The sequence below is a fragment of the Pongo pygmaeus genome, chromosome 7 (assembly GCF_028885625.2).
Source record: "Pongo pygmaeus isolate AG05252 chromosome 7, NHGRI_mPonPyg2-v2.0_pri, whole genome shotgun sequence".
NCBI lineage: Eukaryota > Metazoa > Chordata > Mammalia > Primates > Hominidae > Pongo > Pongo pygmaeus.
In genome coordinates this window covers 76,845,284-76,869,279 of record NC_072380.2, presented here as the reverse complement: position 1 = coordinate 76,869,279, position 23,996 = coordinate 76,845,284, and the positions used below count along the sequence as shown (strand labels likewise).

At 40.2% G+C, this 23,996-nt stretch overlaps 2 protein-coding genes across 3 annotated transcripts in view; both read left to right on the top strand.

The window, feature by feature from the left end:
* The first annotated feature begins 6,559 nt into the window (after positions 1 to 6,559).
* Positions 6,560 to 7,464, top strand: LOC129042542 (translationally-controlled tumor protein-like). Its single transcript, XM_054498735.2, has one exon. It carries the CDS (start codon positions 6,737 to 6,739, stop codon positions 7,256 to 7,258), a length of 522 nt encoding a protein of 173 aa, XP_054354710.2. The 5' UTR covers positions 6,560 to 6,736; the 3' UTR covers positions 7,259 to 7,464.
* Positions 7,465 to 8,504: 1,040 nt separating this feature from the next.
* LOC129042540 (cytochrome P450 7B1) overlaps positions 8,505 to 23,996 on the top strand; it is a 205,857-nt gene continuing 190,365 nt past the window's right edge. Inside the window, exon 1 of one of the 2 annotated variants that reach the window (XM_054498732.2) lies at positions 8,505 to 9,012. In XM_054498732.2, the coding sequence (XP_054354707.1) occupies positions 8,891 to 9,012 (122 nt within the window). In that variant the 5' untranslated portion in view covers positions 8,505 to 8,890. The remainder of the gene's footprint in view (positions 9,013 to 23,996) is intronic. The other variant, XM_054498734.2, reaches the window with a different exon arrangement.

Genomic DNA, 23,996 nt, shown 5'->3' with positions numbered 1-23,996 from the left:
TTGTCCTCTGTCAGGCAAGAGTTGAATGATTTTAAATTGTTCTTTTAGTTACTCTGACAATGCTTAGGTAGTATTCCCTATGTTTGTAATCAAAGTAAATGTTTGAATTGACCTCCTACAGGCTTTCCTTGTTGCAATATTATAATAAAACCTGACTCATAAAAAAAATTTTTTCCTTTAACATTAGAATCACCTAGTAATGTGACTGCTGTGTTCTCAGAAGCAGAGGCTAATGTTACTATAGGTATTTTGCTAATTTGCTTTTATTCATCTTGGATTGTTCTCTCTCTCATTAGCAAAACACCTGTAGTAACACTAACCTCTCTGCTTCTGAGATATTACAAATCCAAGATGAATGCAAACACCTCCACCACCTATGTGCTATTTGCCTCCAGCATATTTCTGTAGCATCCTAGTGGATACTGACTATATTTTGTCACCTAGATTCTCTGTCAGCGTGGAAGAACCTTTGCTCCAAGCTCTAGGATTGCCTCATCGGCTGTTTCAGGACTCACTCTTAGCTAAAGAGAACCCCATCACTTGTGGACACCTCTCCTTTCCTACAGGCAGTCTGGAACCAGTGACATTAAAGACCTGAACCCTGCACCTCATCTTGGGACAATTCTAAGGGCCACCTGAGTTCCAGATATTATCAAGGACTCAGCTGAATCTTTTGATAAGACTGTGTCCCAGTTCAGCTTCTCTCTCTGCATGTTTCCTTCCCATCAGCATGCCTGATGTTGATCCTATGAGCCTGTCCTAAAACACTCTTTTACGATAATGTCCCTCTCAGAGTCTGTTTCCTGGGACCTGAACTGTAACAGGGGTCTTTGCTTCTCAAAGTACTGACCTAGCCGAATTTTTTCTTTAAATGTTTTTGACTCTAGAAAACATTTCCTTAGTGAACAGAGGTGGATGGGGAGTGGGGCTGGAGGAGGGAATGGTTCTCATTAAAAGGAATGCTCAGGGAGAGAGTCTTGTGCTTTTTGTCCCCAGAAATATGGGGTCAAGGCTAGTGGGAAAATGAAATGTTGGAATAGCCAGTGTGAGTTAGAGACAGAGAGAGAGTGAGTCTCAAAACTTGGCGTGGGAAGTAGGGTCAGATTGTGAGAATGAGCTGAGGTTTAGCACGGGATTGTGATTTTATAAATCACAGTATTCAAAACTCAAGTGTGTATAAGCAATGCCAAGACTGTTAAACAAGAAATGACAAAACTCTCCAATCTTTTCCTTCCTCTTGGAGATAATCAGAGCCATCTGTTCCACCATTTTTGAAGCTGCTTCAAAATAATTATATTCAGGTCTTACCTAAAATTATACTTTATTAAAAAAAGGTTTAAATGGAACTACACTCTATTGTTGGGTGTCACTTTGCTCATTCAACAGCATTTTATTTAATAAGATTTTTGCCTGCCATGTCTATATGTGTCCTGTACCAGACTGCATGCTGGGTCAGCACTACAAACTGGCTTTATAGGAGAAAGAAGAACTAAAGCAAAGAGAAAACAACTAAAATCGTTTAAATTGTAAAGAACGACAGAATAAGTGGAAGCATTTGTGATTTAAGATATTTTTAGTCAAGTTTGGTGCCTGTTATCTACGATGCCTCACTATTTACTATGTGCCAAATTAAACAATAACTTTTGGGCTTATAGCAGTCTCAGTATATGTGATTATTGCAATCTCAGCTGCAATCAGTTTGAATAGTCATCTTAAGGAAAGAAGAAAGCCACCTATTTTATATTTTAATTGGGCAGAGTAATACATCAATAAGCTAACACCTCAGCTGGGCTGAATTTGTCTGATTAACTTGCTTCTACTTATACCCTTTGCCAGTGGAGCAGAAGGTGCTCAACTGTGAAAAAAAGGAAGCTCCAGGCATTTTCATTGTGATATATATACACACACATATATATTTACTCCTAACAATTTAATCCTCATAAACCTATAGGGAAGGTAGTCTTAAATCATTTTTCAGATGGAAAACTTGAGACCAGCATCAGAGCTAGACAAGGGCCATGGAGGGCCAAGGTCATGGCAGAGCCTCAATTGTCTCCACAGGGAGTGGTTATGGACAACCTAAGGTAACAACTGGATCCATAAAGATGGAAGCAAGAATGACTGAGCAGGTAAGTAAAGGGTTAGTGAATGAAAACTCTAAGGAGGGCAAGGTGGTACAGTGAAAACAACGGTTGACTTCACAGTTGGATGTAAGAGCTGAATAACCACGGGTGTCCTGGAATTCTTTTGAGTCTTGGTTTTCTTTTATGTAAAAAGGAATAATAATAGCTACATCAGAGATTGGTTTTGAAGATCAGATGAAACAATGTATGTAAAACATGTAGCCTATATTCCTTTCTTCTTCTTTCTCTTCTTTCCTTCCACTTCTTCGTAATTTTGCCCAGGGGTGGTCTTCATTCTAACCGAAGGTAATGGGAAATCAAAGTTAGTTACAATAAAACTCATGGGAATGGGAGAGAGATAAACAGCAGTCAATCTTTTTAGTTATAGAGGGGTTGTGCTTTGATATGATTCAAAACCTAAACCTAACCTGTATTTGATGTCAAAAGTTGATAGGACCTTTCAGTGTTGGACACTCAATTCTGACTTTACGGACTTCCTAATACTGGAAAAAGAATGTGTGAAATTCCATTTTGGTATTTTCCACAGTGGTACTTTCCCATGTTTCCTAACAGCTGAAGCCTGTAATCTACCCTCTCCTCCAGCACATCATTTGCTTCCCAGGAGCTCACAAGATTGAGGCCAAATGGGTGCATATCCTTAAATTCCCCCATGGTCACTCCACAATCTTCTTTGAATGGCCTTTTTACTTTCTTTTATCCAATATTAATGTGTTTCGTCCCCTTCATCCAAGCTTTTTGAAGGAAGTGACATCTCATTCTTTTTTTTTTTTTTTTTTTTTGAGATGGAGTCTTGCTCTGTTGCCCAGGCTGGAGTATAGTCACGTGATCTTGGCTAGCCACAACCTCTGCCTCCTGGGTTCAAGTGATTCTCCTGCCTCAGCCTCCTGAGTAGCTGGGACTACAGGTGTGTGCCACCATGCCCGGCTAATTTTTGTATTTTTAGTAGAGACAAGGTTTCACTATGTTGGCCAAGCTGGTCTTGAACTCCTGACCTCATGATTTGTGCCTGCTTCAGCCTCCCAAAGTGCTGGGATTACAGGTGTGAGCCACCAAGCCCACCTCATTCATTTTTATAGGTCCAATAGGCCAAGTATAGTGCCATGAACATAATTTGCACTTAACAAAACTCATTGACTAAGTAGGTAGACTTGAATGTTTCAGTCCAGTGTATTAGTATTTTCAAAATCTGGGCAGAATTAGGATGCACATGTTGAAATGCAAGAGGAAATAGTCATTATTCAGGTTTTGTTGATTTCCACAGAGGCTCTTGAGAATCAAAAGTTAAGGCATGGGGGGAACCAAAGCCAGAGTTCAAGTCCTAATGCTAGATTAGAACAAGAACAGAGAAAGAGGCTAATCACTCCAGCCACCTGGTAGATGAGGGTCACTTGGCTAGTGCAGTGAGTCACTGAAGTACAATCTGTCACCCTCTCCGTTTCTTTACTTCCCCTACTCTTTCTGTCACCCTCTTCCTCCCCTCCACTCCCTTCCCTTCCCTTCCTCCCTCCCTGCTTCCCTACTTCCTTCCTTCGAGTGGCCTTTTTACTTTCTTTTATCCAATATTAATGTGTTTAGTCCCTTTCATCTTTCATCCCAGCTTTTTGAAGGAAGTAACATCTCGTTCTTTTCTTTTCTTTTTTTTTTTTTTTTTTTTTGAGACAAAGTCTTGCTCTGTTGCCCAGGCTGGAGTGAAGTGGTGTGATCTCGGCTCACCACAACCTCTGCCTCCCAGGTTCAAGCGATTCTCCTGCCTCAGCCTCCCGAGTAGCTGGGACTACAGGTGCACGCCACCATGCCCAGCTAATTTTTGTATTTTTAGTAGAGACAGTTTCACTATATTGCCTGCCTTCCTTCCTTCCTTTCTTCCTTCCTTCCTTCGAGAGAGACAGGGTTTCTTGCTCTGTTGCTCAGGCTGGAGTGTACAGTAGTGTACTCTGATGATAGCTCACTGTGGCCTCTAAGTCCTCAGTGGGCTCAAAGTGATCCTCCTGCCTCAGCCTCCTGATTAGCCAAGTAGCTGGGACTACAGGTGTACACCACCACACCCAGCTAACTAGAAGTAGTCTTTATGATGGACTGGCATTTGTTCAGTTAAAAATAGAGGACTCTTAGTGAGGAGGAAGGGGTGAGCAGATATGGAGGGTCAACCGGCAATCTCTGTCAGAGAGGTGATGGGGATAATGGTATACCTCGGAGTTCAAACTGAATTGAACTGGATTGAATATAATGAGGCTAATAATGAGCCACCATGAAAGTAAAAGAAAAATAAAAGATAACTTTAGGTTGTTTTAATCTGGTTATAGAGTAAAGGTCCCTTTTAACAAAAGTGGAAAATCCAAAAGAAATATATATATTTAAGACGTATTGCATATACATAATAAAGTGTCCCAAGTAAGCCACTGTGCAGATAACATAGGAATATGATACAGTTGCAAACCAAATCTGGTAGATAACTATGCAGGCTTCTTCCTTCCACTTCTCTAAGGCAGGGCAATCAACCATGGGTTTTTGCTGTTATTAATGTGATAAAATAATATGTTTAGTATGGTGTCTGGCAAATAATAAATGTTCAATAAGTAGAATGAATTCTTAGTATTTTAATTATATTTTTAAACAAAAGTCATCTAGGGGAAAACAAAAGTATGACGATTGAGACTTCTTCTGAAAATCAGTGAGTGGCTCTCTGCAGTGGTTACAGAAATGCCCCAGCATGGACACCCTCCTGTAAATTGGCTCTGCTGTCCCAGCAGTGATGGAAAGCACTCAATTTTCTTTCTCTTGGAAGAGATAGAGTGGCTGTCAGTTTACTGCAATCTTTTGGACTGCCTGGAAAATTGAATGTACAACAGGAGAAAGGAGAGGCAGGAGACAGACTCTGGAATAGAAGTCAAAGACAAAGAGGCTCATAAACATCAAGATTCTGGGGCGTATCTAGCCATTCACAGCTTTAGAGCCATGGACAGTAAAACTTAAAATATATACCATGTTCTAACCACCACAAGGTTATTCACTCTAGCAACTAAAAAAGCACTGGCCTCAGGATTTGCAATATTAAAAGTCATAGCTCATCCACCATCAGATGCTAATTGACCCAGCTGTTCCACAAGCCATAACTACAGCTTTGATTGGACAAGAGTCTGGTTTCAGTAACTTTCTCCTGATTAAGAAGACCACTGACCATTGGCTGGTTTTGCCAGTTTACAGAGATTACACACTTACCTACCTTTGTAAGTAAAATGATGTTTTGATATATAAAGCATAACTGTAACACATTTAAATGTTAAGTGGCCACCCCAAAGTGAACATGGGTCATATGTTACATGCATGTTTGTTCAATAGGCATGTGTCAGGACCACCTTCATGAATATTCATAGCTCCTCTTGTAACCAGTTAAATATATATGTTTAGCCAACCTCTTCAGCATAAAGCTCCTACCCCAAGCCCTCCTTTGAAGGGCCTGTCTCTGGTTTGGCTAGATGGCCACCTTGCAGGCTGTAACCCTTTGGAAGAAATAAAGTCTCCTCTCTCCTTTTCAAAACTTAAAAATTGTAAATTTTTATTTTTATTTTATGTATTTAACTTTTAAGTTTAGGACACATGTGCAGGTTTGTTATATAGGTAAATTCGCATCATGGGGGTTTGTTGTACAGATTATTTCATCGCCAAGCTATTAAGCCCAGTAATCATTAGTCATTTTTTCTGATCATCTCCCTCCTCACCCACTCTGCCCTCCAGTAGGCCCCAGTGTCTGTTGTTCCCCTCTATGTGTCCATGTGTTCTCATCATTTAGCTCCCACTTATAAGTGAGAACATGCTGTATTTGGTTTTCTGTTGCTAAGGATAATGGCCCCCAGCTCCATCCATGTTCCTGCAAAGGATATGATCTCATTCTTTTTTATGGCTGCATAGAATTTCATGGTGTATATATACCACATTTTCTTTATCCAGTCTACCACTGATGGACATTTAGGTTGATTCCATGTCTTTGCTATTGTGAACAGTGCTGCAGTGAACATAAGCATGCATGTGTCTTTATGACAGAGTGATTTATATTCCTTTGGGTATATACCCAGTAATGGGATTGCTGGATCCTATGGTAGTTCTGTCTTTGAGGAATTACCACACTGATTTCCAAAATACATGTGGCCAACAAGCATATGAAAAAAAGCTCAATGACACTGATCATTAGAGAAATGCAAATCAAAACTACAATGGATTTTTTAAGTTAATAATGTGAACAGGCTGAGTATGAGGGACATGGTGGCCCAAGCTTGAGTATATATGGAACTGTTCTGGCGAGGGGAGCTGTACAATGAAGACAATTTGTGCAGGGCTTCTCATTGCAGGTGGAGGATATGACTTCGTCACAAAGGCAACCATTAAGAGTTTTGAACAGAGTAAAAAGCTGGATAGGTCTGTGTTTTAGGGAGGTGGAAATGGGGATGATGGACTGGAAAGGTAAAAAACCAGAGATCAGCTTTTCCGCCCGCTCCCCCCTCCCCCCGAGCGCCGCTCCGGCTGCACCGCGCTCGCTCCGAGTTTCAGGCTCGTGCTAAAGCTAGCGCCGCCGTCGTCTCCCTTCAGTCGCCATCATGATTATCTACCGGGACCTCATCAGCCACGATGAGATGTTCTCCGACATCTACAAGATCCGGGAGATCGCGGACGGGTTGTGCCTGGAGGTGGAGGGGAAGATGGTCAGTAGGACAGAAGGTAACATTGATGACTCTCTCATTGGTGGAAATGCCTCCGCTGAAGGCCCCGAGGGCGAAGGTACCGAAAGCACAGTAATCACTGGTGTCGATATTGTCATGAACCATCACCTGCAGGAAACAAGTTTCACAAAAGAAGCCTACAAGAAGTACATCAAAGATTACATGAAATCAATCAAAGGGAAACTTGAAGAACAGAGACCAGAAAGAGTAAAACCTTTTATGACAGGGGCTGCAGAACAAATCAAGCACATCCTTGCTAATTTCAAAAACTACCAGTTCTTTATTGGTGAAAACATGAATCCAGGTGGCATGGTTGTTGCTCTATTGGACTACCGTGAGGATGGTGTGACCCCATATATGATTTTCTTTAAGGATGGTTTAGAAATGGAAAAATGTTAACAAATTTGGCAATTATTTTGGATCTATCACCTGTCATAACTGGCTTCTGCTTGTCATCCACACAACACCAGGACTTAAGACAAATGGGACTGATGTCATCTTGAGCTCTTTATTTATTTTGACCGTGATTTATTTGGAGTGGAGGCATTGTTTTTAAGAAAAACATGTCATGTAGGTTGTCTAAAAATAAAATGCATTTAAACTCATTTGAGAGAATGCCTTTTAGTTTAATGCATATTTAAACTAAATTCATCCTGTAGTGTTCCTGGAGAAGCTAGAGCCTGGTTGTAGGCTACTACTCATCAATTAACTTCTACAGTGGAGACTACTTCTGGGACTGGAATATAAAAAAGAATCAGAGGTTTTGATTTTGAGTTGCAATAAAGGGAAAGACCATGCTCATAGCAGTGCCAACATCTGAAGTGTGGAGCCTTACTCATTTCATCACCTACAACGGAAGTAGTTAACTGGAAGAGATTACCAAGAGAATAAAAAGAGACTCATTCAGTGGGGGGGGGGGGGAAAAAACAAAAAAAACCAGAGATCAGTTTTGAAGCTGCTGTACCCATTCCAGAGAAGTGCTGCATTGACAGAGCACACAAGTCCTCGAATAGGACCGTGGTTAGAACGGCAGATATTTATCAGTGGGAATGGTAAACATTTATCAAATGAGCAACCAGGTTAAGTTACTTAATCTGAGTCTCATTATGTCTTCTATAAAATACTCATTAAAAAATAGAAAGTAAAAACGTGTGTAAAGTACCCAGTGGATGGTCATTACTCAGAAAAAGGTATTTTAAAAGTTTCTCCCTTATTCTTTCTGAGTACAACCTGCAGTACTTTAACCACTTCTCTTTCGTCCCCTACCACGCTGTTCTGCAATCTCTTTTCACCTGTCTCACCCTATTCCTGTACTGTGTGCCTCATCGGGACTTCTGAAGGCTTACGGCCTAGGTCTTTGTATTCCGTGTCTCTGGCACCCGCCTCTGCACACAGTAGGCCTCAACCAAAACTTGTGAGCAAATAGGATGTAAGGGGGTGAAGGAGGCGGGCGCGAAACGGGTTCGAGGTCACGCACTCCCGCCGGTTTCTGCCACCAGCCCAACCCCGCTGGGTCGTACCTAAGAGATCGCCGGTGTCAGAGCGCAGCGGGCACCTTCCGAAGCATCTTGAGGGACAAGCAGAGTCGCTCCTCCCGCAGGGCGCGGGCTAAGAAGTGAGGAACCCAAGGGGCTCCCGTCCAACTAAGAAGCGAAATCCCCCACCTCCAGGCCTTCAGGGCTGGTTCTTGGGAAATCCTAACTCTTTCCCTTCTAACCCCTTCCTTGGCCCTTCTTCCTGCCCGGGAGGATAAAGGGCGCTGTTTTCCAGACGCTGCCGGGTCGGAAACGGTGGGGGAACGGGGCGGTACGCGTGGGTGGAGGATAGGCGGGGAGGGGGCAGTCCACGAACTTTTGTCATTCAGCCTGGGAGACCACGGTGACATTCCTGTCTGCGCTGTGGGCAGGCCAGCCTCTCCGGCCCTGGACTAGGGGGCGCCGCCGAGAGAAGCAGCCGCAGACTGCAGAGTCGCCGACTGCGCTGTTCGCAAGGCAGACTCCGGGCTGCCCACCGCGGCCTAGCGCGCGCCGGATGGCAGGAGAAGTGTCCGCGGCCACGGGCCGCTTCTCGCTGGAGCGGTTGGGCCTCCCGGGCCTGGCCCTCACCGCGGCCCTGCTGCTCCTGGCCCTCTGCTTGCTCGTCCGGCGCACCAGGTAAGCGCCTCGGCCGCCAGGCCACGCATGCGCCCTGGGCCCCGCGGGCCGCGCGCGACCCAGATGGCGAAGGGAGTCCCCCTCCATGATTTCCAGTGCAGACAGTCAGAACTTGCTGCGGGGCACTGGCTTCCTTTGGGACTTTGTAATAACAAAGGCTTCTTCTGTCTTTTTCCCACACGTACGCATACATATTAAAGCTTTGGGACCGAATTCCATTTGCTGCTCCAGCATAAGTTGTAATAAGCCCTAGGTTGGCGGTATGCATTATGCATCACAGACACATCGTGTGCCTTGCCACTGTGAGTTGATGTTTTATGGCCTAGAATTCATAGAGCATTTCAGGAGGGGAATATTCTTACATTTCATCAGTTAAAAGAGAGCTATTTCAAGAAAATGCCAGTGCATGGTGTGAACAATAACTCTGAGTGCCTCTCTTCCTCAGTTTACCTCACTGTACCTCATTTGGAAAGCTGAAATAATAGTACATGCCTCGTGAGATTTTTGTGAGTACTAAATGAGTTAATGGAGACTATTTTATGCAGTTGCTGTATCATTTTTATAAGGACAAAACAAAACACACAATAATGACAAAATCTAGACGTGTGTCACTTTATCTAATTTGAATTGTGGAAGTAGAAATAGAGAAGTTCAGATAAAATCATTCACTTTGAGTTTAATCTGTTTTTCCTTTCTTTCTGGGTCCTATTTTCATACTGCTCTGGTGTTCATCGCTTTTGAAAACCAAGCAGATGCATTTTGTTGGATGATAATTGATATATGTATGTATAGTTGCATGCATATGTATCAATGTATAGATATCTATGTGTGTGTGATACAGGTTGTTTCTCAATAGTTTTTGGGGAAATGACACCTTTGCACTGCATACAAAAATCTATGGACATTTCTAGAATGCCTGGAGATGAGTACTCTAGGAGTATTTGCCTTTCTTCCCATGTCAGTTTTCAGAGATGTTCCTGGAATGTGCACTCTTCCAGGTTGCCTTTTCCAATGGCTGTACTTTTGCTTTAGAGCCCAAGATGAGGACTCAGGACACTTGAACTTCAGTGGTATGTGATTCTATGTAGGTTCCACCTTCTCTATTTGCAGGGTCTCTATTTGCATTTGCAAGCCAGTTAAGATGTACCTCTAGGTGTGCCTTTAAAGAGAGGTGGTAAAAGAAGGCTATTGGTTCTATTCCCGCTTTATATGCAGGGTAGAAACAGACAAGCTGACTAGGGCAGTTTGGATCAGTGAAGGTGATTGGTGTGAGAATGTGGAACTTGAGGGACAGGAAGGCAAAAGGGCAAGGGAGGCTTTCTCTCCTAGCATTCTGAGAATAGGCTGATCTTTCTCTATATCATGAAAAATTATTTTACTGAGATATTCATGCCATCAACTGCCAGTTCCTTCATACCAGGAAGACCGTTTAATGCCGCAAATCTGTAGGACACTACTTTGATTATACTGCATTTCAGTGTATAAAAGATAGCTTCATTTGTCCCAGTACAGAGTCATGTTCCTTATTTCTAATGTTTGGATAATTTACCCTAATGCTCTACGAAAATGATTTTTCTGATATCACCTCTAAGAACAGAAACATGGTTAAGAGTCCCTTATATATTCTTACAGATTTTTTAAAGCTTATGCTAATATGCATGAATATATGTTAATAAAAATCGTGGGGAAATATGCCCTGTGTTGCACCTTATATTTTCCACTTTGCAATACATTTTAGATCCCTTCCTATGTCAGTTTATAGAAGTCATTATTTGTAACGATTATATAAATATACACCATAGATACACAAAAACACACACACAAAACGTAGATATCTTTGAGCTTTTGTGGAAATATTTATGTAGGATGGTGGAGTTGTTATCAAAATGTATATGTGCTTTACATTTTAATAGATGTTGCCAAACTACTCTAAGTCTCAATTTATGTTACTACTAATGTAGTGCAAGTGCCAATTTCTCCACATTCTGCCAATACTGGTATTATAAATCATTTTAATTTTGCCAATCTGATACATAAAGAAAATGAAGCTTCATTTTTATCCCAAATTTTCATGTATTTACTTTTAAAGGAATTTGTATACTTTTAAAGAAAATAATTGTCTGTTTCTTCAATAATTTATTTTTCTATTGGGTTCTTTTTCTATATAATCAGCAAAGACTCTTATGTAGTGGGAATTTTCATACTCTTTCATACCAGCTGCAATTATTTTTACTATTGTAATTTGCATTTGTTTAAGAGTTTCTGGATATATGTCCTTGCTTAGAAAGCCTTTCTTGTTCCTAACATGATAAAAATATTCAGCACAGTTTTCCATTATCACATTGAGAGATTTTTATACATACGTAGATTACATTTTTATTCTCATTCCATTTTCATCTTTTGAACAATTATGGCTGACAAGTTTGTAATATTGCATAGTATAGGAATGCCAGATGTTCCAAAGTAAAAATTTAAATTTTACCTATAAAAATGGTAAAAAAAATTTTTAAAAATCGGTAAAAATCAATTCAGAGGTCGTTTGTTGCCTTCAGACACTTACCAATTCCACCTCTTTTGGCTACAGTACTTTGATTTCCTTTTGTGAGATTGTCTTTTCCCTTGTTGGATATTATCTGGTGAGACTGTCAATCACAGATGCCATTGCAGTACTTGTCAGGAGAGATGACAGTGGCTTAACCTAGGGTTGTGACCGTGGGGTTGATGGAAGGTGGTTAGAATCAGGATATATTTTTGACAGCAGAGTCAACGTAATTTACTAATAGAATGAACATGATGTGTGAGGGAGATGGGAATCAACAATGAAGCTTAGAAGTTTTGTTTCCCTTTTTTTTGGTTTTGGGTTTTTTGGTCTGATTATTTAGTGAACGGTAATATCATTTCCTTAGATAGGGAAGGTTTGGGAAAATTGAGGAGATCAATAATTCTCTTTGGGGTATGTTAAATAGGCAGTGAGCACCAAAAGCTCAGGGGAGAGTTCCAGGCAGGATACATATTTGTGAAAGCCACGAATGTGAAGAGGGAATTAAAGCAAGAACAAGTTGAGATCGCCTGATGAAAGGGTTTGATGGAGAAGAGGAGGGCCTGGGCCACTCTCCTTATGGAAACTGAGGCTGGCAGAGAAAGAGGAAATTTTTTTACTCTTCTTTCTAGTCAGTTCCTACCTGAGTTCTGAGTCAGTTTTGCTCATTCTCAAACTTCATATAAATGGGATTATACAGTATCCTTTTTTGTGTATAACTTATTTCTCTCAACATAATGATTTTAAGATTCACTCATGTTGTTGTATCTATCGTTAGTTCATTCATTCTATTTAATTGTAGTTTGTAATATATATAACATAGGAGAAGACCGAGGGGCATAGAATATAGGGTTTTCTATCCACAACCATTTCAGAAAATTGACACTTTTCCAAGTAATTGTTGCTTTTTTTTTTTTAAACACTTCCGCCAGTAATACATGAGAGTTTACATTGCTCCACAGCCTTGCCAGTATTTAATAATGCCAGTCTATTGGTTGGAAGCACTATCTTTCTGGATTTTGGATTTTGTTTTTTTCCTATGAAGCGTTGATTTTTGTTTTAGCATGCAGATACATTTCTGGCTAATTATTCTGAACTCATGGAAGCTTAGTTTTACTCTTTGTCAAGGTGAATCTATGAAAAGCTTGAGATATTTACAGATTCTCTCTTCTTTGGTGATGCTATGGTTTGAACGTTTGCTTCACCTCTAAAATTCGTGTGTTGAAATCCTAACCCCCGAGGTGATGGTATTAAGCAGTGGGGTCTTTGGGTTATAATTAGATCATTAGGGCATCGCCTTCATAAATGAGATTAGTGTCCTTATAAAAGAGATCCCAAAGGCCCCCTTGCCCCTTTGTCCATGTGAGAACACAGCAAGAAAATGGCCATTTATGAACCAGGAATTGGGCCCTCATCAGATACTGAATGTGCTTGTGCCTTGATCTTGGACTTCCCAGGCTCCAGAACTGTGAGAGATAAATATCTGCTGTTTATAAGTCATTAAGTTTATGGTGTTTTGCAATAGCAGTCTGAATTGACTAAGGCAGATGAAATTCAAACCCTAAACTCTGTCACCCCGGTGGTGGGCAGTGGCTGAAGCCTCTGTGCAGTCTTCCAGCAGATCCCTTCCGCTGGGCTTTTTGGGGTCTTCCCTGAAGATGCACATGTCCAGGGTTGGCCAAGAATTTGAGGGGTGTATATATAGAGATTTCTGAGGTGCCTCCTTCTTTTCTAGATTTTTCTGCTTGATTGCCAGCCACTTCAGTAGCCCCAAACTCTGACACCCATGCTGATAATATTGTGGCTTTTTGCTTGAGTTCCAGCTGCCCTCAGGGGCAAACCTGTCCACCCTGGACCTCACTCAATATGGGTCTGTTCTTATAAGGGTTGCCTCCCTTCTGATATCTGCCTTCTTTTGCCTGTTCTTCAGCAAGTATAAATTGGTTGTTTTTTTTTTTTGTTTCGTATTTTGCTTTCTGTGGAAATGTTAGGTTGGTTCAAGCAACTTTGCCATTTCTGGAATCCAAATTCTATGTAAGACATTTACCAGTGGTTATATCTAGGTGACATATTTCTGTGGGATGGTTTTTCTTTTCTTTGTTATGCTTATATGTATCTTTAAGTTGATATCAATAAATATGTATTCTTTTACAAACAGAAAGAATAATACATTTAAAATTTTATTTTAATATTTTATTTAAAATAAAACTTTGAAAAAAATGTTTAAAGTGTTTTAAATTATCATTTCCATTGGAAGGACCAGCCTTGTGGGTAGTCCTTCCCATAGAAGACTTCTTACTTAGAACTGGATGTGTTACGAAATGCAGTTCATCTACAGCAAGTCATTAATAACATGTTTTTGTCCAATAATGAGATACATTTTTAAATCACTGTGTATCATAATAGACTTAGGTATAGATACCCACTTCCCAAATTATTGTTGAAGGTAACATATAAAAATAATCTACATTGCAAAAGACAAACATGAAAACAAAGATGTCTCCATTCTTTCCTTACTTGCTCGATTCCTACAAAAATGAAAAAAAAAATAGTTTTTCTGAAACAATTAAAATAAATATAAGATGTTTAAATTCTTTTAAATAAATGAAAAATGGATTAAATAATATCTTTTTAAAATAAGACACTTAAACCAGAATTAAAAGATTTATAATGAAGAGGGGAAAGTATTTACAGAAAATATGATGGAGAGGCGGTGATAACAGATTTTATTTTTAACTTACAATTCTGGATGTGAGACCCAAAATAGACCTTAATGAGCTAAATTCAGGGTGCTGTCAAGGCTGTATTCCTTCTGGACAGTCTAGGGGAGAATACATTTCCTTGCCTTTCTCAGTTTCTAGGTGCCACTTAAATTCAAATCTCTTGCTCCTACTCTGACACCCCTGCCTCTCTCTTATGAGGACAGTTGTGATTACACCAGGCCCACATAGGTAGTTTAGGATAATATCCTCATGTCACGATCCTTAACTTAATCACATATTCTGCCTTACAAAGTCTTCCCTCTGAGCCCCCAAAATTCATGTCCATCCTACATTAAAAAATAATGCATTCACTCCATCCCAAATAGTCCCAAAATTTTTAACCCGTTTACAGTATCAGCTCAAAGTCAAAAATCTCATCTGTTTAAGAGTTCCAGATCTCATCATCTAAATCATCACAATCACGTATTTACAAGGATCTGTGTATGATCCATCTTGGGGGCAAAATTCCAAACAACTCTTTGGGCCTCCCATGTGTGTCACAGAGATTCACTCCTGAGAGATTTGTTTCCCCAGATTTTTCTGGATAATCCCATCTCTATTCCTGGCTTCTGCTGACATGGTTGAGGGCAACTATTAGTCATTGAAAAGATTATTCCCTAATCTTTTCAACAATTGATTAAATACTCAGTACAAATGAATGAGTATGTGTGATGGGTTGAACTGGCTTTCTGATTCTTCCCACTGCTAGCAAAAGTTGTCCAGCTACGCCCTTAGCTTTCTATGCAGAGCACTGTTTCCTCGCAGTAAATCTCCTAATATTAGTGCCTTCTGCAATCTGGATAGGTGAACAATTTCCCAAATCATCAATTCCTGGTTCCTTTTTGCCTAACAGTTCTTCTCTTAATCTCTCTCTTTCCTTTCACATTTTATTATAAATAGTGAGAAAAAAATTAAGCTAATCTTTCAACACTTTGCTTGGAAATCTCCTCAGCTAAATATCTAAGTTCATCATTTACAAGTTTTGTTTTCCACCTAACTCTAGGACACAATAGAGCTAGGATTTCTGCAGCTTTATATAAGGATCACTTTTACTCCATTTTCCAATAACACATTCCTTAGTTCTTCATTTCATGTGAGCCTTCACCAGCAGTGCCTTTAACATTCCTATTTCTACTGTTTATTTTTGATGATTTAATTATTTTTTAAGATATGTTCTTTGCCATACCCTTTACTTAATTCTTTCTGACCTCTCACTAAGGGGGTTGTTGACGTCCAGATTTCTACTAACCATTTGTTCCAGTAAATAGTTTTCTACCATTCTCCTCAGAATTCTTTTAACATTTGCCCATTACCCAACTCCAAAGCCAGTTCTACATTTTTAGGTATTTGTTACAGCAGCACACTACTTCCAGGTACTACAAATCTATATTAGTTTTCTAATGTTACTATAACAAATTACCACTAATTTAGTGGCTTAAAACAACAGAGAATTTGTTCTCTTACAGTTCTGGAGGTTAGAAGTCCTCCTGGGCTAATGTCAAAGTGTGAGCAAGGGCTGTATCCCTTTTGGGGGCTCTCACAAAGAATTCATTTCTTTGACTTTTCCAGTGTCTGGAGGCCACCAAGACCTAGGTCATGGGCCCTTCCCCTGTTTTCAAAACTAGCAACATGACATCTCTCAATCTCTCTCCTACGCTGACATTTCCACTCCCCTCTTATAAGGACTCTTGTGATTACCTCAGGCCCGTGCTGATAATCCAGGACAATGTTCTCATCTCGAGATCCCTAATTTAAATTACATCTGCAAAGTCCCTTTTGACATGTATAGCACCAAATTCACAGGCTTCAAGAATTAGGACATGGACATTTGAGGGCCATTATTCTCCCTACCATACCTTTTGATATCAATAATGACCTTATTAAAGCTTTTGCTTGATAGGCACCTGTAATAGTTTGTTAGGGCTGCTCTAACAAAGTACCACACACAAACTGGGTGGCCTAAACAATAGAAATTTATTGTCTCGTATCCTAGAGACTTGAAGTCTAAGATCAAGGTGTTTACTGGGTTGCTTTCTTCTGTGGGTTGAGAGGGAGATTCTGTTCCATGCCTCTTGCCCAGTTTTTGGTGATTTTCTGGACTCTATGTTATATCATGGCTTGTGGAAGCTTAACCCTGAACTCTGCTTTTATCTTCACACAGAATTCTCCCTGTGTTTGTGTCTGTGTCTATATTTCCCCTCTTTGTATGGATACTAGTTATATTGTTTTAGGGGCCCACCCTACTGCAATATGACCACATCTTAACTAATTATATCTGTAATGATGCTATTTCCAATTACAATCACATTCTGAGGTACTAGAGGTTAGGACTTCAACATGTGAGTTTTGAGGGGTCATGATTCAACCCATAAAAGCATCATTTAAAAAAATAGGTTCTTCTTATGTGAGTCTAAGATTTTTATTTCTACTAATCAGATATTGTAAACACTCTTGGGCACATTGGAGGAATGGGAGTGATGGTTAGTTAAACGTTTTGATTAATTCATGATTTAGGCAGGCATTGTGGCCTTATGGAAAGTTGAAAATAGATAACTTAGGGCTTAAAGAATAAAAAGCATATTGTATTTCAAAGCACCCCTGTCTCATACAGCTAAGCATGTCCTTCCTTTAGCTTTAGGCTTTGATTCCTACTAAAACACATTGATCTTGGGGCAAGGAGCTTTTGACTTTTCTCACTGGACACTCACACCACGGAGTAAATGAGTTTCAGATTTTTTCCTTTTAGTATTTTAAATGTAATCTCCTAGGGTCCTTTGGCTGCCTTATTCCTATGGATTTTCAAGCTTGCCTTTAGGTGGAAGTGAACTTTCCTTATCATTTTGCTCAAGTGATAATGATAAGGAAAGAACACTGATCCTGAATGTGGGGTATGGTGTTGGCCCAGAAGATCAAACATTGGAAATTAGAAATGACAAGATTTGGGGTCTTCTAGGCTTAATGTTACTCAGAGAAGATTTGGTTATTGCTTGTTTGTGTAAATAGGACCTCACACTTTTCAAAGTGTGTTCACATTTCTCACGTGCTTTGATTCTCACATCTATCTAGTAACTGTCATTTCCATTTTGTAGTTGACAAATGTGACTCAGCTAGGTTCTGTAGACTGCTCAGTGGTCACCACAGTTCATGGATCCTTTGAATCATCTGTTGAAGGAAGGATTCTCTCTGAGATAATCTGGGAAATGTCAGGTGCTGAGGCTTCCTCTTCTGAGTTCAGTCTTTGAGATCTTTTTCTTGTTGAAACTTTTCTTATGCATTGCAGGTTCATTTGTATCCCCAGATGGAGATGTGGATTTATTTAAACATCTGGAGTGGCGATTCACCACCTGCACAGGCAGTGGGTCATCTTGGCACTGTGTGTTACATTGAAGTAGCGTTTCTCAACCTGGAAATTTGGGGCTGGATGATTCTTTGTAGTGGGTACTGTCCTTTGCAGTAGAATATTTAGCAGCATTCCTTGCTTCTATCTATTGGATGCTTGTTGCACACCCTCCCCTTCCATGAAAATAATGAATGTCCTCAGATATTGTCAAATATCCTTTGGGTGAGGGTAGAGAACCACTGCATTGAAGAAGTGGAGGGCATGCCCACAGTCATCTTCTGAGTGCAAAGGCTTGCTTGTAGTTAGAGGGAAATTCCCACTTTGGAGTAGGTATGAATTATAAATCAGATAGTAAAACATTGGGACTCTTACTGCCTTATCAAGATCCTGGATATGGATGAGTGGCTTTTTACTTATACAGTGGAATACTCTCAAAATTTCTCATGATTGACATAAAAAGTAGTCATGAGCACAGAAAAATTTTGAGATGTATGGTTATGAATCATATACATTTTTGTTTTAAAATAGACTTTTTTTCTTAGAGCAGTTTAGGCTTAAAAAAAAAAAACTGAGTGTACGGCCAGGCGCAGTGGCTCATGCCTGTAATCCCAGCTCTTTGGGAGACCAAGGTGGGTGGATCACTTGAGGTCAGCAGTTCGAGACAAGCCTGGCCAACATGGTGAAACCCCGTCTCTACTGAAAATAAAAATAAAAAACATTAGCTGGGCATGATGGTGCGTGCCTGTAATCCCAGCTACTCAGGAGGCTGAGGCAGGAGAATCATTTGAACCCAGGAGGCAGAGGTTGCAGTGAGCTGAGATCACACCACTGCTCTCCAGGCTGGGCGACAGAGTGAGACTCCATCTCAAAATAAGAAAAAAGAGTGCAAAGTACAAAAAGCTACCCTATACAGTAAGTCCTCACTTAACATCATCTGGATTCTTGGGTGGAAACTGCAACTTTAAGCAAGACACTGTAATTCTACAGTAGGCTAATTGATATAAACAAGAGTTAAGTTCCTACAGCATATTTCTGGTCACAAAACCTCACAAAATTTCTAAATAAGGACCAAAAACACTTGTAATTTTAAACATTGAAATAAATGTGATATATACATACATTTAAGAAAGATGAATAAAAACAAGTAAGATTATTATTTATCCAATTATTCCAGTTCAGGGTCTCAGGTAGCCAGACCCTGTCCTGGCAACTGTGGGTGCACGGCGGGAGCCAGCCCTTGACAGGACAGCACCCATCACAGGGGCCACTCACAGAAACCCACAGTCCCCCAGATGAAGACCATTTAGGCACAGCAACAAACCTCAGGTGCACAGCTCTGGGATGTGAGAAAAATATCAGAGTACCTGGAGAACACCCATGCAGACCTGGGGTGAATGAACAAACTCCACACAGACATTGCCCCCTGGTTGAAGTGATATTTTTTTCTCATCAAGTTATCACAAAATGACATTGAATGAAAAACAACTGTATCTGGGGATCTGCTGTACTCCCTTCACCCCTAACCTCTTGCTGCCCACTCCTTCAATTCCCTTACTATTAACACCTTGTGTTAGTGTGGTCCATCTATTACAGTTGAGAAGTCAATATTGATACATCATTGTTAACTAAATTTCATACTTTACATTAGGGTTCTTTCTGTGTTTTATATTCTGTGGGTTTTGACAAATGTCTAATGATGGTTTGGTTGTGCCCCAACCCAAATCTCATCTTGAATTGTAGTTCCCATAGTCCCCATGTGTCATGAGAAGAACCCAGTGGGAAGTGATTGGATCTTGGGGCTGGTTTCCCTCATGCTATTCTCTTGATAGTGAGTATTCACGAGATCTGATAGTTTTCTAAGCATCTGACATTTCCCCTGCTGGCACTTCTCTCTCCTGCTGCCATGTAAAGAAGGACATATTTGCTTCTTCTTCAGGCATGTGTGTAAGTTTCCTGAGGCCTCCCAGCCATGCAGAACTGTTAGTCAATCAAACCTATTTTTAAAATAAATTAGCCAGTCTTGGGTATGTCTTAATAGCAGTGTGAAAATGGACTAATACAGTAGATTGGCTCCAAGGGAGTGGGGCACTGCTATATGGATTCCCAAAAATATGGAAGCAACTTTGGAACTGGGTAACAGATAGAGGGTGGAACAGTTTAGAAGGCTCAGAAAAATACAGGAAAATGTGGGAAAGTTTGGAACTTCCTAGAGACTTGGAGGGCTTTGAAGACAGGAAGATGTGGGAAAGTTTGGAACTTTCTAGAGACTTGCTGAATGTCTTTGACCAAAATGCTGATAGTGATATGAACAATAAAGTCCAGGCTGACGTGGTCTCAGATGGAGATGAGGAACTTGTTGGGAACTGGAGTAAAGGTCATGCTTGCTATGCAGAGAGTCTGGTGGCATTTTGCCCCTGCCCTAGAGATCTGTGGAACTTTGAACTTGGAAGAGATGATCTAGGGTATCTGATGGAAGGAATTTCTAAGTGGCAATGTGTTCAAGAGGAAGCAGAGCATAAAAGTTTGGAAAGTTTGCAGCCTGACAATGTGATAGAAAAGAAAACCATTTTAGAGAAACTCAAGCCTGCCACAGAAATTTGCATAAGTAAGGAAGAGCTGAATGTTAATTACCAACACAATGGGGAAAATGTCTGCAGGGCGTTGGAGACCTTCATGGCAGCCCCTCCCATCACAGGCCCAGAGGCCTAGGAGGGAAAAATGGTTTCATAGACCAGGCCTAACCCCTGCCCCACTGCTCTGTGCAGCCTAGGACATGGTGCCTTGTGTCCCAGATGCCTCAGCTCCAGCTGTAGCTAAAAGGGCCAAAGCACAGCTAGGGCCATTGCTTCAGAGGGCGCAAGCCTCAAGTTTTGGCAGCTTCCATGTGGTGTTGAGCCTGTGGGTGCACAGAAGTCAAGAATTGAGATTTGGGAATCTCTGCCTAGATTTCAGAGGATGTATGTAAACACCTGGATGTCCAGGCAGAAGTGTGTTACAGGGGTGGAGCCCTCATGGAGAACCTTTGGTAGGGCAGTGCAGAAGGGAAATGTGGGGTTGGATTCCCCACACAGAGTCACTCCTGGGGCATTGCCTATTGGAATTGCGAGAAGGAGGCCACCATCCTCCAGACCCCATAATGGTAGATCCACTGACAGCTTGCACTGAGCACCTGGAAAAGCCAGACACTCAATGCCAGCCCATGAAAGTAGCTGGGAGGGGGGCTGTACCCTGCAAAGCCACAGGAGTGGAGCTGCCCAAGGCCATGGAAGGCCATCTTGGATCAGAATGACCTGGATGTGAGACACGGATCAACAGAGATTATTTTGGAACTTTAAGGTTTAATGACTGCCCTATTGGTTTTTGGACTTGCATGGGGCCCATAGCTCCTTTGTTTTGGCCAGTTTCTCCCATTTGGAATGGGTGTATTTACCCAATTCCTGTAGCTTCATTGTATCTAGGAAGTAACTAACTTACTTTTGATTTTACAGGCTCATAGGCGGAAGGGACTTGCCTTGTCTCAGGTGAGACTTTGGACTTGGACTTTTGGGTTAGTATTGGAATGAGCTAAGACTTTGGGGGACTGTTGAAAAGGCATGATTGTGTTTTGAAATGTGAGAAAGATGAGATTTGGGAGGGGCCAGCAGAAGAATGATATGGTTTGGCTGTTCCACCACCCAAATCTCATCTTGAGTTGTGGTTCCCATAATCCCCCCGTGTGATGGGAGGGACCTGGTGGGAAATGATTGGATCATGGGGGTTATTTCCCCCATGATGTTCTCATGATAGTGTGTGAGTTCTCATGAGATATGATGGTTTTATAAGTGTCTGGCATTTCCCCCGCTGGCACTTCTCTGTTCTGTTGTCATGTGAAGAAGGGTGTGTTTGCTTCCCCTTCCATCATGATAGTCAGTTTCCTGAGGCCTCCCCAGCTATATGGAACTGTGAGTCAATTAAACCTCTTTTCTTTATAAATTACCCAGTCTTGGGTATGTCTTCATAGCAGCATGAAAATGAACTAATACAGTTACAGTATCATAGAGAATAGTTCCATGGCCCTAAAAATCCTGGCCTCTGCTATTCATCCCTCTTTCTTACCTACCTAACCTTTGGCAACCACTGTTTTTTTTTTTTACCGTCTCCCTAGTTTTACCTTCTTTAAAATGTCATATGGTTGGAGTCATGTTGTATGCCGCCTTTTCACATTGGCTTCTTTCACTCAGCAATATGCCTTTAAGGTTTTTCTATGTCTTTTCAAGGCTTGATAGTTCTTCTTTTTATCACTCAATTATTCTAAATTACATAGATGTACCACAGTTTGTTCACTGACAGACATGAAAGACATTTTGATGGCTTCCAAGTTTTGGCAGTTATGAATAAAGGTGCTAAAAATATTTATGTGCAGGATGTTATGTGGACTTCAGTTTTGAACTTGTTTGGGTAAGTATGCATGGGCAACATTGCTGGATCACATGGTAAGCATATGTTTAGTTTTGTAAAAGTACTGTCAAACTGTCTTCCAAAATGACTATACCATTTTGCAGTCCTACCAGCAATGAATGAGACTTGCTTTTTTTCCCACATGCTTGAAAACATTTGGTGGTGTCAGTGTTTTGGATTTTAGCCATATTAATAAGTGTGAAGTGATACTTATTGTTTAATTTTCAGTTCCCTGATAACATAGAATGTTGTGTGTCTTTTCATATGCTTATTTGCCATTTATATATCTTCTTGGTTAGGTTTCTGTTAAGATATTTTGCCCATTTAAAAAAATTAGGTTGTTTTCTTATCATTGAATTGTAAGAGTTCTTTGTATATTTTGGATATTTTGAAAATACTGTCTCTTAGCTTTTGCCTTGCATCTTTATTCTCTTAACAGTGTCTTTGCAGAATAGAAGTTTTTAATTTTAATCAAGTCCAATTTCTCATTTTTTTAATGGAACCTGCTTTTGGTGTTGTGTATAAGGAGTCACTGTCATTTTATTTTAACTTTTTTTCATCAAGTGTTTCCCTGCTTTCTGTTGATCTTCTTGTTAGCAACTGAGGTTTTATACTATTCAAAATAAGTGTGATTCAGTTCAGAGTTATATTTGCACATTTTTCTGATGAAAGGCAGCTTCATATAGTGGCAAGAGCATCAAACATTCCTGGATTTGAATCTAGGCTCCATCTCTTACTCATTTTGTTATCCTGAATAAAGTATTTAATTTTTTTGAACCATGATACATTAAGTATCTGCCAGTACCAGATACATACTAGGTGCTTGATATATGGTAGTTATACTGAGACTTTTCTTGAAGAATCAAGACATCCAGAGAATTCTCCTGTTGAGTTGTTACCTAATGGCCATTGAGTCTCTAGTCAACAGTTCACTATAAATATTAAATGGCAAAAAGGATACTGAAAATTATATCAGTGGTTCTCAACTAGTGGAAATGCTATCATGGTGGAATATAGTGGCAGACTATTAGTCTGTAAGCACAGAATTTATAAAGGACTTATTAAGTATTTGTTCTTTTTCAATTTTTGTGTTTATTTGATTTTGTTCTAAGTCCTGATGTCTCTACTTAGCTGCATTATCAGTTACCTATTCAGCATGATAAAAGTAATCTGTGATCACAGTAAATAATTTCTGCCAGCAAGTACCTTTGAGGCACTACTCTTTGCCTATTCTATTTGTGAGGGATGTTTTATTGTGGTGCTTCTCAAAATGGCTGTGATGAAGGACTGGTTTTCTTGATATTTGTTTTAACTTGCATCTGTCAAGGACTGATACCTTGGTAAATTAAGAAAAATGATTCATAAAATAAAATTTTAAAAATGATACAAACCTAAAGCATTTTTCTTAATTATTAGATTGAACAGACTTAAAATTGTTCTGTAAAATTAACTGTACCATTTTGCAGTCCTATCAGTAATGAATGAGACTTCCTAAAATTGGTCTAAAACTTTCTAAATGTTTACCCTCAGGCTTTGCATTTATCTCTTTGTGACTTATACCAGTCAGCCCTGCACTTTGAGTAATACTGATCTTTTTAACTATTGTCAAGTCCCCATTTCTCTGAGCAAAGCTTTGTCTGGAAGCAGGAATGATCTTGTCATTTGTAACTGAGGACATGAGGTAAAACTCAGAATACCAGATTATCACGGGTTATCTTATTTGAAAGCTTAGAGGACAGTCAGCTTGCACATTGGGTTTCCTTGGCACTAACCAGAAACTCTTTCCTCTTAGTTGCTATTTGGACCAAAAAAAAAAAAAAAAAGTAGTATGGAATTTTTTCTCTCTTTCAGCCCTCTCACCCGACATACATATCATTATACCCCCTCTCCAATGCTGTAATTGGTA